At 36.6% G+C, this 13,627-nt stretch overlaps 1 protein-coding gene across 1 annotated transcript in view; it reads left to right on the forward strand.

Annotated features, from left to right (window-relative positions):
* Positions 1-482: 482 nt before the first annotated feature.
* Positions 483-13,627, forward strand: part of AVEN (apoptosis, caspase activation inhibitor) — a gene marked incomplete at its 5' end in the record, with an annotated part of 73,616 nt that continues 60,471 nt past the window's right edge. Inside the window, one exon of the mRNA XM_009703698.1 lies at positions 483-663. Coding sequence (XP_009702000.1) covers positions 483-663 — 181 coding nt within the window. The remainder of the gene's footprint in view (positions 664-13,627) is intronic.

Here is a 13,627-nt window from a genome sequence, read left to right on the forward strand (position 1 = left end):
CTGTTGAGTGCTTGTGGCAAATGCCTATTTTGCTTGCATCTTAAGCTGACTCTGCAATGAGTTCTTCTTTTGACCCTAGAGCTTTGATAGAGTTTGGGCTAGGACATTGACTGCAACACTTGGACAGAGATACTGTGATTAAATTCTTAGTTCTGCTCCCTACGCATTGCTCTAAGTTTCAGGAAGGAAGCTGTTCATTGTGGGCTTCCAGAATAGGAGGGAAACTAGTGGAACTTGCATCAGTGTTACTGTGTGACCCCTGTAAGAACTGAAGCTCCACTAAGTCCTTTTAATTATACTATTGATGAATTACATACAGTTCAGCAAGGTGGTCTGTTCTGAAATTTTGATGGGGATCCAGGCTGATTTGTCTTTCTGGGTTTTAATTCTGTGGTTGGAGTTGTTTGTATGCATGACTGTTTAAATCCAGAACAAAATGCTGTTGAGTTGCAATGGCTTAACTGGCCATTTAAATGTCACAGGTAGAGGAGGAGGATGATAATGAATCACGAGAGGAAGAAGAGAAGGAAGAACTGAAAAGCTATTCAAGAAGAAAGATTTTTTCCAACTGGAGCCGTTATGAGGATACAGAAAAAGAGGGACAGAGTGAACATGGGGGATCACAGAGAGGAACAGACTTCAGTGTTTTGCTTAGCTCAGCAGGTAAGCATTTTCTACTCTATAGACAGTTTTTTAGTTTTGCATTTTGAAACGTTACTACTTTTCTGGCTGTTATCCTTGATGATGAAACAGAACACTAGAATACCATTCCTATCTGCCTCAGTAAGTCTGCCATTGATGTATTTAAGAGTGTTCAAAGCCTCCATGGGAGCAGCCTTACAGCATACAGACTGCACCAAGCCGTGGCAGATGAGGAGTGAAAGAGGGCTGCTGCATATATAGCCTTCTCGTGAAACTATGTATGGGTCTGAGTGTGTGCAGCATCCAGTTACTTTGAGCCTATTCTTGCTGATAATGAGTTTCTTACTGATCTTGGTCATTGGGTTGCTTTCCAGAAAACTAAAGGTTGCTAGTATAACTAAACAGTGCAAAGCAGTCAAGCAGCTGCTTGCTGTTGCTTGTTTTGACAAAGATTTGTAATCACCACTGTACAGATGTGTGCATGAACAGCAAGCGTTACTCTCCTTGAAAATAAAGATCAGTTCTTTTCCCCTCTTTAAAGGAGATAATAGAAGGAGGAGGTAGAGGGACAGGCTGTACTAGATCCTGGGGTTTTTTTAGCTATACATGAATAGTATGGTCAGTTGCACAAAAATCAGTTGCCTAAAATTATTTTAGAAACTCTTGATGTGCCATTGTGTTGGAATACCATTCAGTAAAAAGCTGCAAACAATGTATTATGGGTTTTTTCTTGAGCCATTTGGAAGCTCTGAAATCTCTCAAATGTAAATAATTGGATTTTTCAGCCACAGCTTGGAGAGGTAAGTTAGAAATTATCTACAGTAAAGAAACAAGGACCGGAGCTTGCTTGCTTGCTTTGTGCCAGAATCCATTTCTGAAGTTCAAGTTTGCATGAACATTGCAGAATTGGGCCTAAATTGCCAGTTTTAATCATAGGATCATGAGATATGTATTAGCTTCTTTGAACGGTATGTTGCATGGTAAACAGTGTTGGAGTCAAGATGCCTGGTATGGACCTCAAAGCTGGATATGTAACACAGCCTGGGGAGCAAAGTAGATATCACAACTCAAGACTTTTTAAATCGACACTTACCCTGAGCTGAATGTTGCGATGGTTCAACTTTTTAAAACAAGCTTTAATATCTCTAACTTTAAACTTAGCCTTCAGAATGTCTTTAAAATGTTCTAATGAATAGTATTTTTGAACTGAGGATGTAAGGAAATACTAGATATTTCTATAAATTTGTATTTTGGTAAGTTATACTCCAATACAGTTATTACAAGCCCCTTTATTTTACTCTGTAGATTCTCTTAATGCCTAAAATTAAAATCTTGTTAGTTAGTATTCTTACTAGTTATTAATTCTAAATCTTTCATTAAAGAGTGCTTTATTTTAGGATATATTGTGACTGTTCTTGACATTAAAATAAATTGATAAGAAGCAGCAATGAAATTAAATGCTTTCAGAGGAAGAAAAAGTACCTTGTAAACAATAATGCATATTTCTTGGAGTCACATAAAAAAGCAGTGTGTGTCGGGAGTTTTCTTTGCATAGTTTCTTTGGCTTATGTGTGAAAACTGAGAATGCAATCATCTTTATTTCTAGTGATCTGAGAAGCTTACATCTCTGCTTTATCTGATAACTTTGACTTCTGTTAGTTTATTGCTGTTTAGCATCCTGAAGTTGCACAATGGATCCAGTTCGATTGCAACAAGCAGTTAGAGTACTGGAGAGTGAATGGTGTTAAAGTGCCATTTTTCATGAATGCAAAAGCTTAGAAAGGTCTTGCAATTTACTGTTAATACACAATAATGTAATTAATGCAGCCAGTTAAGAATCCTTTGGCAAAAGCTCAGATTAAAAGCCTGTTCTTCTATGTAACATTTAGGTTCCATAATATGAAATGTAATTGAAAGCAGGCTCTTAAAGAGAGTGCCATCCTTCAAGATACAACTTGGATTTATTCCCAGAAAATATCCTGTTAATTGAATGAGATAGGGTAGAAAAAATAGCTTGGGATAATGTAGTAATAAAGACAAAATTAATGCTAGTAGACAAACTTAAATGGAAGAATTTCTGATGTCCAGGGACTTAAAATTCCAAGCTTGGTATTTGTTTAATATTTTGCAAATGTGCTTCTACATGTAATTTTCTAGTTAAAATCAACCAAAAAATAGAAAAATGAGAAGGCTAATATTCTGTAATATGGGTGTCATGTTGATAATTAGCAGGATTAGAGCTTTTAAATCTAGTACATGAAGATTACTCTTGCTTGAATTAATAAAGTAACAGAGTTATGGGTTGTTATACTGTATTTTTATCAGTAGTAGAGAAAAGTGGGATATTTTTTCAGAGAAGGAAAGAGGGGGGTTTGCAGATATTTGCAGAGAATGATAAGTCTTTAGGGTATTTCATTTTATGTTTTTCAATAGCTTCTGAAGACACATACTTTTTTAGGGTTTTGCCTGTACTTCCAGTTTGTCCCTGCCTCAAGCCAATCTCCAGTGCAGTGCTGATCCTGTCTTTTCAATCAAATATTTAGGCTTGACTAGTCCCAGACCATTTCTGACTGCACCTTGTCTCTCTGCTGTCAGCCTTTGCCTGCCTGCTAATTCTTCTCACTCTCCTTTGCTTCTGTTGATTTTTCTTCTTGTCTATGTTTCTGACTCCTGGTGGTGGGTCTTTTCTCAGTCTTTTGTTGTGACCCAGCTCCCTTCCCCATATATTGACTAAAATCCAGCTCTTTCAGATATATTCTGACCCTTGCTCTATTCAGTCCTGATGATCCCCAGTTCTGAGTTGTTCTGCCTGGGGATTGCTCATTGGGCTTAATTTTTCTCTCATCTACTGCCACATCTTCTTAACATTCCTCTTATTTTATTTCCTCATCCAGTCAATCCTGGTTTAATCTTTCAAGCTTCCTGTTCTAGTCTCCACTACAAGCTGTTTTCTCCATCTTCCCTCCATGCGCTCTGTCGGTATACCCTAAATCCTACCCAGTTACCCAACAATATGAAGTGACAAGCCTTTTTTCAACTATGGTAGGGATATCAGCATAGGTGAGGTTGCAGAAATACGCAAGACAACACTTCTTGTTTAGTGTTGTACCTAATGCCTGTTAAATGGAGACTTCTCTTACAGTGAAAATTTGGGTCTTCACTCATAACCAGAGGTTAGAAGAAACTTAGTTCAGTTGCCTCCTACATTGAGATGTCATACAGAAGGTCACTGAGGATGGACTATTTGGTGATTGGTTATTAAGCTCCAGCAGATCTTGCTGAAAAATACGTACAAATTCTGATTTCTAGAAGCTTGTAGCTTGGCTAAATCAGGTCAGATTTTTCACAAAATGAGCAAAGTGTACCTCCCTCATACAAAAATATTGTCCAGCGTGATTTCAAGTTACTGATTCAGGGCAGGAAAGTGGTTAGTTTTTCAAAGGAAGAGCTTGCAAGGGCTTATTTCCCAGGTCTTTTCATAGTAGAAAAATGTTCTAGCCATTCTCTGACTTTTTTTAAAATGTGGTGAGAGTAAGGTGAGGAGAAACTACCTGAAGCAGACAATTGACATAGAAAATTTCAGACTGAATAGTTAAAAAAGCAGCTGAAAATAGTCTTAAGTAAGAACTGCCAGGTGGCTTTGATAACAGCTGATATCAGTAGCCTGACAGAGCTTTGTTAGGACCTGTTATATTTGTGTGTAAAGTAGGGTCATAACTTCATTTTTTAAGTCTGTTTGTTTTCTTTTTTTAGCATTTTAAATATTTTTTTAATTAATCTTGAATATAGCAAAACAAACTTTTCTGTATTGCTTTTGATGTCTAGCTGATGTAAACTACAAATCTGCTGTGAAGCCTTCAGGGAATATGTCTTGAATCAATTTAGTAAAAATGCTGTTGAAGCGTAAAGAACAAGAGAAGTGGAAGTGATAGGATAACCTTGCTTTGCGAGAAGAATCTTGCCGTGTTTGAAGAGCTGTCCTCATTTTTTTGACTGATGAGGGTTAAGTGTCCCAGAATAGATTTAAGTCCTTCATTAGGTTTTTGGCTGTGAATAGATGCTTTAGATTTAAAAATATACTCTTAAAATCTCATTACAGAGCTCATCGAAGTGTATCCAGGGACCTGATCACTTCCCTTTAAATGTGGTAGGCATTACCAGTACAGCAGCCAAAAGCTGCCAGTATACGTGCCTCAATAGCAGTGTGCTGAGTTGCAGGATGTGATGATTATCAAGATGAAAAAATATAATTTTGGACATGAATTTTCTCCAGTTTGTTTTTTTGACTAGGGTTGAATAATTCTGATGGCCTTAAAGGGTAAGAAAGATAAGTACTGTGTAGTTCAAACAAAACTGGCAGAATTGTTTGATACTGTAAGAATACTTATAATTTCTGTAGTACCTAGCACTTGAATACAATAGCAAAGGTGGAATAAAAATCAAAAGAGCAGTCACTGGAGCATAATAGTAATGAACAGTAAGTATAGGAATTGTGAGGTAGCAGTTACTTTCCGTTCCCTAAAACCCTGTTGTTTTGAGTTTTTAATCTCTTGCTTTTGGGCCTCTGTTTAATTTTGATGTGTCTATTGCAATATATTGCTGCATTTTTGTAATTTTGATGGTCGATACATACATGAGAATTAGCAGTATACAGAAGACCATTGGCTGTCTTGGAAAAGCTGAACAGATAAACTTGTGGGGCAAGGCTTGTGTTAAAAAAAGGTTTTCCTTCAACGTTTCTGTCTTAAATATCTACTGACAGAGATTTGGGGGAAAAAAGATGTAGAGTGGAGAGCAAACAAGTTTTCTTATTCTTGATGCTAATTCTGCTCAAACAAAAAGAATAGCAGGGCATGGTTTGGATGCTAAAAAATAATCCTTTGAGTTTTAAAATTCTAGAGAATAGCTGAAAATCAGTTTTATTTACAGAACTGCCTAACTCATTGTTGATTTGGATTACTGTATATATCAGGGGTCCCACTTTCCAGTGGTATTTGATTGCCAACTTCTACTACTTTTTGTTTTGTATGTCTGTTCTGTGAAATTACTTATGTCCGTATGTCTTTCTAGAACTGTTTCTGCATCTCTGTTTTTTGTACCATTGAGATCTCTAGACTAATGAAGAATTCTTGTTTAACAGCTCTGAAAGCATTATTGCTCTGTGTGAAAAATAGTGAAAAGTATTTTTTAAATCTTTTTTGCATGTCTTTATGACTGCATGTAGAACAGATGTGTTTTCAACTAGTGCATCTTATTTGGTCAGAAATGCAACAGATGCAAAACTTCATGTCCTTGCTGTTCACTAGGTGACATGAGCTCTGTGTAGAACATAGAGGTCTTGGTTACTTCTTATTACTTATCAACACAGCTTTAAGATATTAGTACCAGGTTACTGGTTTTTAAAGATTACAGTGTTGCTACTAGGGATTGGTAATAAGTCACTTGAAAATTCCTCATATATGCAGTCCTGAAGTAAACAGTTACGGGCATGTGCTTTACTTGCATCTTTCGTTGTGTTCTCCTTTTCTTGCTACCTCATTCCATCAACATTCTCTGAGCTTCCTCGACATGCTTTCCTCTCCTGCTTCTCCTTCTAGCCCCATTCCAGCACATCAGAACTTTCCTTGTTTTTTGATGGTCCTGTGGTAGATACCGTTTCCCATCTGTGGAGGCTTTTTATCCAAGTGGTCTGATTTCCGCTTGCAAAGGTTTTAGTTGTGACAGTTATGCCCTGGGCGATCTGCACCTTTGGACTTGTTGATGGACCTGAGAGATACTGCTGTTTTATCTGTAATAATGTGTAGTATGTATAATCTGTATACCTATGCTGTAGGGATCTGAAATCAACAAAAATGCAGCCTTTCCCCCTCTCCCTCTCTCCTCCCTGGCAAAAGCAACTTTCCCAAACAGAAAAAAAAGGTTCCACAATGAAGATTTGCAGTAAAATCACAGGACTTGGCATCAGTGGAAGCTGTTTCTCCATCTGCTCAGTGCTTCTTCCTGAACTGTTCCTAACATTACAGGAATTATTCTTTTTTGTTCTAATCAGACAAGCTGTCCTTTTTTTTGGTCTGAACTAAAAATTGGAAGTGCCAGATTTTAAGTATTAATTATATTTTCTTGATAAATGTATTTTCCTGTAATAGGTAATCTGTGATCATTATATATGCTTTCATATCTGTGCCTTTTTTCCTCCTAATTTTTATCTAAAATGTAATCAAAACAGTATGATTGAAGTATGGAAGTATAAAGTGTTTCCATTACTTGAATGCATATAAATGTAGGATAAAATTTCTTATTTTCATGTTAACATTCTGGTATCTTAGAACTATGTGACCATATATGTGTGAGTGATAGTACTGCAAAAGTAACGGTAAATAATAAAGAAAAATCTGAAAGGTTTCAGTGTTTCAGAGATATTTGTATGCTTTATGATTTAGAATAGGATACAGTAAGATTCACAGACTAAAGGTGTTATATTTTGTTCCCATTAAAGCAGTGTGGTAAGCTTTTTCCCACTCATTTATTTGTGAAGTTCTGGATTTCTGAATTTAAAAAATTTTCTGACCAACATCCTTCTCTAATCTTGGGCCTTAATCTTTTGCTGCTACTATATATTGACAGTATTTCTGCTGAATTGTGTTTAAATGTGTTTTGATTATGAAATCTCAAATCAGTAAGTTTAAATGTGGAAAAATTCGTCCTTATTCCTGTCTTGCTGTTGTCATATCCAATACTTGAATTTATAGGCTTGGGAGCTAGGTAAAAATGTCTGCTCACCCGATTCACCGTTTCTCTTGTTTAATCATGTTGTTTGCTTTTATAATACCCTTAAAACCAGTTCTGTCTGACTAGGCTTCATGTTCATTATCACGGTTTGTGCCACATCATCATCTCTTTTCTTTCCTGCCTGTGAAATCCCCTAACCAAAAATGAATTACTCTGACTCTCGTACTCAGACAGTACATTTAGTATTTCAGTCTTCATTTTCAAAAATCAGTATGTTATTGCCGCTACATTCCTGTTCTTTTTCTCCTATTTTTACTTCTTTTTACTTACTTTCTGTCTTTCCCCCTTCTTTTGAGTTTTCCTTTTACTCCATGAACTTTGTGATTTTTCCTTGTTGCCCTATGTTACTTTTGATTTTAATCTTTTTTTTTCAGGTTCCTTTTTACACTTCAGATTCTGAACCAATGTTAAATCACCTGAATTAGACTGTAAACTTTTTCGAGCAGGGTCCTGAGCTGTTGTTAAATCACTTGAGTTAGACCGCAGGCTTTTTAGAGCAGGGACTTTCTTGTGCTTGCCCATAAAGTATTGGTTCTTTTCCAATAATGACATTAGTAGATACTACTTCTATGGTAGTATTAAAAGATGTTGATTGATTTGGAGGAGCTGTGTTTGTTTTAATTTTAATACTTTTGTTCCATTTCTCAGCAGCCTACATTAGAGAAAGAAATAAAAAATAGAATAGAAATTTTATAGATTCTGTAAAACTAGAATTTTTTGTTTATGGTAAGCATGATAAGAGTATCAGATGTAGCAGATTGGTTTAATTGCAGAAGCCAGACTTCATTTACTGTTCTTTTTCTTCTAAGGATAAATTTGTTCCTAATATCAGTTTACAAACAAAATAACTGTGATAGGAATGTTTCCTTGTTCATTGACGTATGCTCCAAAGTGGCATTGTGATCAGACTGCATGTGAACCACCATCAGAGGAGACTGACAGACCTATTCTTCTAGCAAGATTGTCAGAAATTTGTTTGAAGGGACCAGTGCTGTTCCTAAACATGGGTTTTGGAGTGAAAGAAGGGCTGTGAAGTAGACGGTCCTCTAAAGGACAGAGCATCTCAGTTGTAATCTCAGTTGGAGTTTCTCTTTTCTTCTTATCCCATTTCTGATCCTGAAATTCCTCCTCACATTTGGTACTGATGGCTTGGGCTCTCTTAGTCCTTCTCGTCTTCTTTTAATGCTTTCTGAGTCACGCCTATTCATTTTGCCTTTGTTCTTTCCCTGATCTCATCCTGTTGCTCAAGAATTCCCAGTTCCTACATCCAACTTCTAGTCTATGCTTTCTCTTGATCCTTCCCCTGCCCCATATTCTTGTACCTGTACAAATTGTATGTTGGCACCTCATCTGTTTTGTGTTCTCTTGCCTATTGTTCACTTTCAGCTCTCTTGGGAGTGGCATCTTTGACGTTTCTGGCTGTTGTATAGGAAGACGGCTCTTCTGAGCGCTTAAAAGATTTGGGTTTTTTCCCCCAAAGGCCTTATTTTTTGTATCGATTTGGGTAATTTTCTTGAAGAATGTCAAAGGCATATTGAGCCTTGCCAAAATCTTTGTTTCAAAACAAGAGTTGTATTAACTCTCTGTTCCATCCTCAAGGGAACTCTTCCATCCTGTTGTTGTCCTTTCTTGCAAACCAAACCCTCTGTATGTGTAAAATTGTGAACTAGAAACTCTACTAACAAAAAGCATGTTTGAGGGACAGAGTAGGGTGCAAGTGGGGAGGAATTATGTTTTCTTTGGTTCTGACTCATTTTCAACCTTTACTGGAATGTGAATCAGATGACCTTCCTTTGACAGTACATACTCATCATCTCAGTTTATAAAGCGTGGTATTTCTGAATCTGCTGCAGATAATTTGGATTGTGAAACTGATCATACTCTCTCTTTTTCTTTCTAAGCTCTTGATTGAAAACAGCCTGTGATAATGTATTTTCTTCTTGAATATGTGCATGTGCTTCAACATGCAGAAAATGTGTCACTGTAAAGTGTTTATCAGCTAACCACAAAATGTAAGAGGGCAAGGTGGAAGAACTAATTCAAGATGGGAGTGCTGTAATAGGATGATACTATTCTATGGATTTTTACGTCGCAAGGTTTTTGTGTCATAAAGGCTAGAGGCCATAATTGCAGAAATCTATAGCAAAGAAATTTTCACTCAAGACACTGGGTTAACTTTCTGTTGGGAAGATGCTGGTAGCATGGAGGTATTGGAAAGCTAAGTATTTTAACTTGACAGTTCAGTGGTAACGGGAGGTAAACTGGGTTAGATTTTTTTCTGAGTAAATAAAGTGCTAGAGATGCAAGAGTAATAGTCCTGGAGAGAAAGTCTATACAATTTGTACTCTTTCAGGAAAAGATACCCTGTTTGCAGTCTTCGTTGTCACCTTTCTGATGCTCAAGGAAGTGTACCAAAGTGGTTATAATGGAAAACAGCACTTTTGCCCTGGCTTTTTTTACTGATGGAGTCTTGTTAGAGTTTTGTTGTTTTGTTTTGTTTTTTCTCTTTTTTTCTCTAGGTGTGCTTTATTTTTCTGAAGATGTTAGAAGATAGAGTTCAGCATGACAGATGACAGATGTTGATTGGCTTGTATAATGTAAGATTTGCTTTGGGCTAACCCGCTTCTTGACTGAAAATCCTTAGCTGCAGAAATAATAGTGACACTAGCAAGACAGAAGTTATGCTTAACTGAAGAGGCAAACAGCATTCAAAGGCAAAGAACGTTCAAAAAGGATGTTTTGAATTTCTCATGTAGCTATATTTCTTAATGCATGCTGCTACCCTATCTGACCAAAAGCCCGTAACTACATCTCAGTTGACTATCTTGCTGTGTTTGCACAGGGCTTTGTCAGGATGTGTCTGTGGGCCCAGGGGTGGAGGGGAGCAATTAGTTTGAAAAAGCCTCACTGGCAATTGAGACAGCTTACCCAACCCAATACTATTAGGTCAGTCTAAAGACATCATTACTGTTCTTTGTTCATTATCCAAGTTTCCCGCATAATACTGCGTTTCGTTTTGAGGGATAAGTCATCTGTCAATCTGGGAAAAAAATCTAAAATTAAAATAGGCTCCTTTAAGAAAGTCCTTATAGTCTGGAACCTTCAGCATTGCCAACTGTCGCAGATCTCTGCGTGTTACTTCAGAGACTGCTAACTTGATCTGTCTCCTGAAAAATCAACAAACCCTGCTCCTTGTCGCCTTCTGTTGTACACAGAGAGCAAGTCATAGGTGCTGGTTAATTATTCCAGAACTCTTTCTTAAGGCCTGGAGCATTGATTTTTCTCTCCATCTCTCACTCTCTCTTCTGTCTTGGTCATGGTTAATTTTTGTATGCTTCCGTTCTACCTTCTTATCTTGAAAAGCATGCTTTTCCTTTTAAGAAAAACAACAATATATTTGCTGCACCTTTCAGGTGCCCTTTTCAGGATTACATTACCCCTATGCCAAAAACTGACAAGGAATTGTATCCAGCACTTACTAGTGATTTTGTTTAATCTGTGTTTGAAAGGGACACACTGGCACAGTGGTGAGAGTGGAAGGTGTTGGCATGTTCTCTTTCATCTTATGGTATCACCTGTCACTTCAGATGGGAGTGGGTGGAAAAAATAACTTCTGTGTAAGTGAAGACACTGACTTTTACCCCAACTAACAAAATACTTCAGTTTGCCCAAAAGTGGGCTGGCTAACACTGCTTGTTCCAGCTGCAAAAAGTGGACTCATTGGCTTCCCCCACTCCCACACATTAAATACCAGAGAAAAAATCTGGAGCTGTTGCCAGTCACATTTGTGAATTGGCTTCATTTGATGACGTTTCTCATCTCTAGGTAGTTGTCTATGTAACTATTAATTACTTTAGTTGTCATGGCAGACGCTACTAAAACATGAATTCTGGTGAAAGTGACTTTAATTTATTTTTGATTTTCTGTTCTTTATGTACATTCTTAGAAGGAACCTAGTGGATGTATGTGAGAAGCGTGTCTCTGCTTCTCTTGCTTTTATGGAGCGTTTGGTTTTGTTGTTTTGTTTCTTATGCAGCTGTGGAGTTCTTATCAATAAAAATGTAATGAATTTGAAGTTGCTTTATATTTTGCTTCTGCTCTTGATAGTAAATTAAGATCACCTCCCCTCTTCTGAAGAAATGAGGTTGAAAGACACTTCAGTGATATTATGGATTTGGTCCATCACCAGATATAGATCTCATTGCCTGATTTGACTGCATGAATGGTGCAGAAGAGTTGGCAGGAACATGAAATGGAACAGCTGGTGAGAAGGGAAAGATCTTGGGGAATCGGGAAAATACTAGGATTGGTATTGGTAGTAGTAAGGAAAGAAGCAAGAGCTCCTTTATTGGTGATAGCACGCCCGTGTGTTGGTTTAAATTGGATTAAATCCAGATACCTACTTCTGATTTATCTTAATATAAATTTGCAGTTACAAAATTTATTTGCTGTCAATATTCTAATGCAAATAAGAAACTACAATCTCTCTTGCTTTAAATTTTCTATTCTGTTACTCCACGGGTTTCTCTCTGCCCCTTCTTTTACCTTTTTTCTGTTGTTCGTTTCATAATGCCTTATTAGGTGTTTGTTTACTCTTATATATCCTTTCCATCCCACAGGCAACTTTATTTCTCCAAGTTGTATTTTAATATGAAAAAAGAGGAGGAGGGAGAGAAAGGAGGAGGAGTAGAAATCTCTGAGAAGAACAATCTAGTCATTTAGAGGAAAATTGCCTACAAGTATGAGATGACTAAATTAACTTGTAGAAATGTAATCTGAAAGCATCAGATCTCATACCTGTAACTTACAAACACACTTTAGCTTGTCAAAGAAAATTGATCTTTATAAATATCTCTGTGTAAAGTAACATTTAACTAGAGACAAAGCATTTTAAAGTCTCCAAAGTGTTTGATTTGGTCATGTTATCTTTGTGTTAAAAAAACCCAACAAACCAACAATGGAACAAGAACAAAAAGGCCCCTAGTGATTATTTGTGTTTAGTGCCCATACTTCAAAATAGTTTATCTGTTCATCTGAACTTTTCTTTTGGCTGTTCATTTATTAATAGTAGAGTCCTGTAATAGTTCTTGGGGTTGTCTTTTTGCAAACCTTTCTACTTTAAAGTATTTTAGCATATTACCATTTTCTGCTGCTGCATTGATTATAGGAAACTGAGGAAGCGAACAGTGGAACCCCTTTGGGAAGCAAAACTGGAGTATGAATTAAAGACCTGTGTTTACAAACTTGCTCGGTAGAGGGATCTAAATATGGTCTAATTTTTAGCATGAATAAAAAAACCTGAAGGACATTTTTTAATTTAAAAAAGCTGCAGGGAGATGTAATAATTTTTACCTAACAATTGTAAGTGCTTTACAGTGGTGACAGAGGCTATAGACAGTAGTGTGGTTTGGTTTTGTTTTTTTAATAAATATCTAGAATAAAATAATCTAAGCTGTATTCCTGAAGTCTGTCAATCCCCCAGACTGGTTGTAGGTTGAAATTACCTCATTCAAAAAAGACTAGTGAAATAAGTTTGTTCTGTTACAAAAATAACTCACTGAGCAAGCTATACTGTATGATAAAAAGCTGCTGTATTGCATTTTTGAAAACTGAGGCACTGAACGACTACACTGACAATGTAATTTCATGTGACTAGAATTCATTTAATCATGAAAGGAAAGCATAGTAGATTAATCCAGGGAGAATATAACATGGACAAGGTATATTTTGGTGATGGTGGTAGTATACACCTACGATATCAATCAGGAAGAGATGACGTCCACATAATGGCATTAGGGATGATATATCTAATTTACATTACAATAGGTAAAAGAATTCTTCAACAGCCTGTTAAGGAGTGTATCTATAGGTGTTTAAGAAAATTATTTTTTCTAGAGTCTATTTTTCTGTCTCTGAGTTCTGACAGCTTGGCACAGCTAAACTTAGAAACAGTTCCATTTCCTCCTCTCCTTGCAACACTTTTTAAAATGTATATAATTTTAATGGTTAGATGACACAATATTTGCTATTATTTGCTTTTAGATGTTAGAGGTAAAATACTACCAACAAACATATTTGAATTACAGACCCTTCATTTTTTAACTTGCAAAAAATGGGAAATAGCAAACACAATTAAAAAATCAGTTTCAGTAAGGTTTGGGGCAAATTTGAGGGTGTGAAAGTTGCTGTTTTTTCT

This window comes from Cariama cristata, unplaced genomic scaffold (genome assembly GCF_000690535.1).
Source record: "Cariama cristata isolate BGI_N322 unplaced genomic scaffold, ASM69053v1 scaffold34807, whole genome shotgun sequence".
Taxonomy (NCBI): domain Eukaryota; kingdom Metazoa; phylum Chordata; class Aves; order Cariamiformes; family Cariamidae; genus Cariama; species Cariama cristata.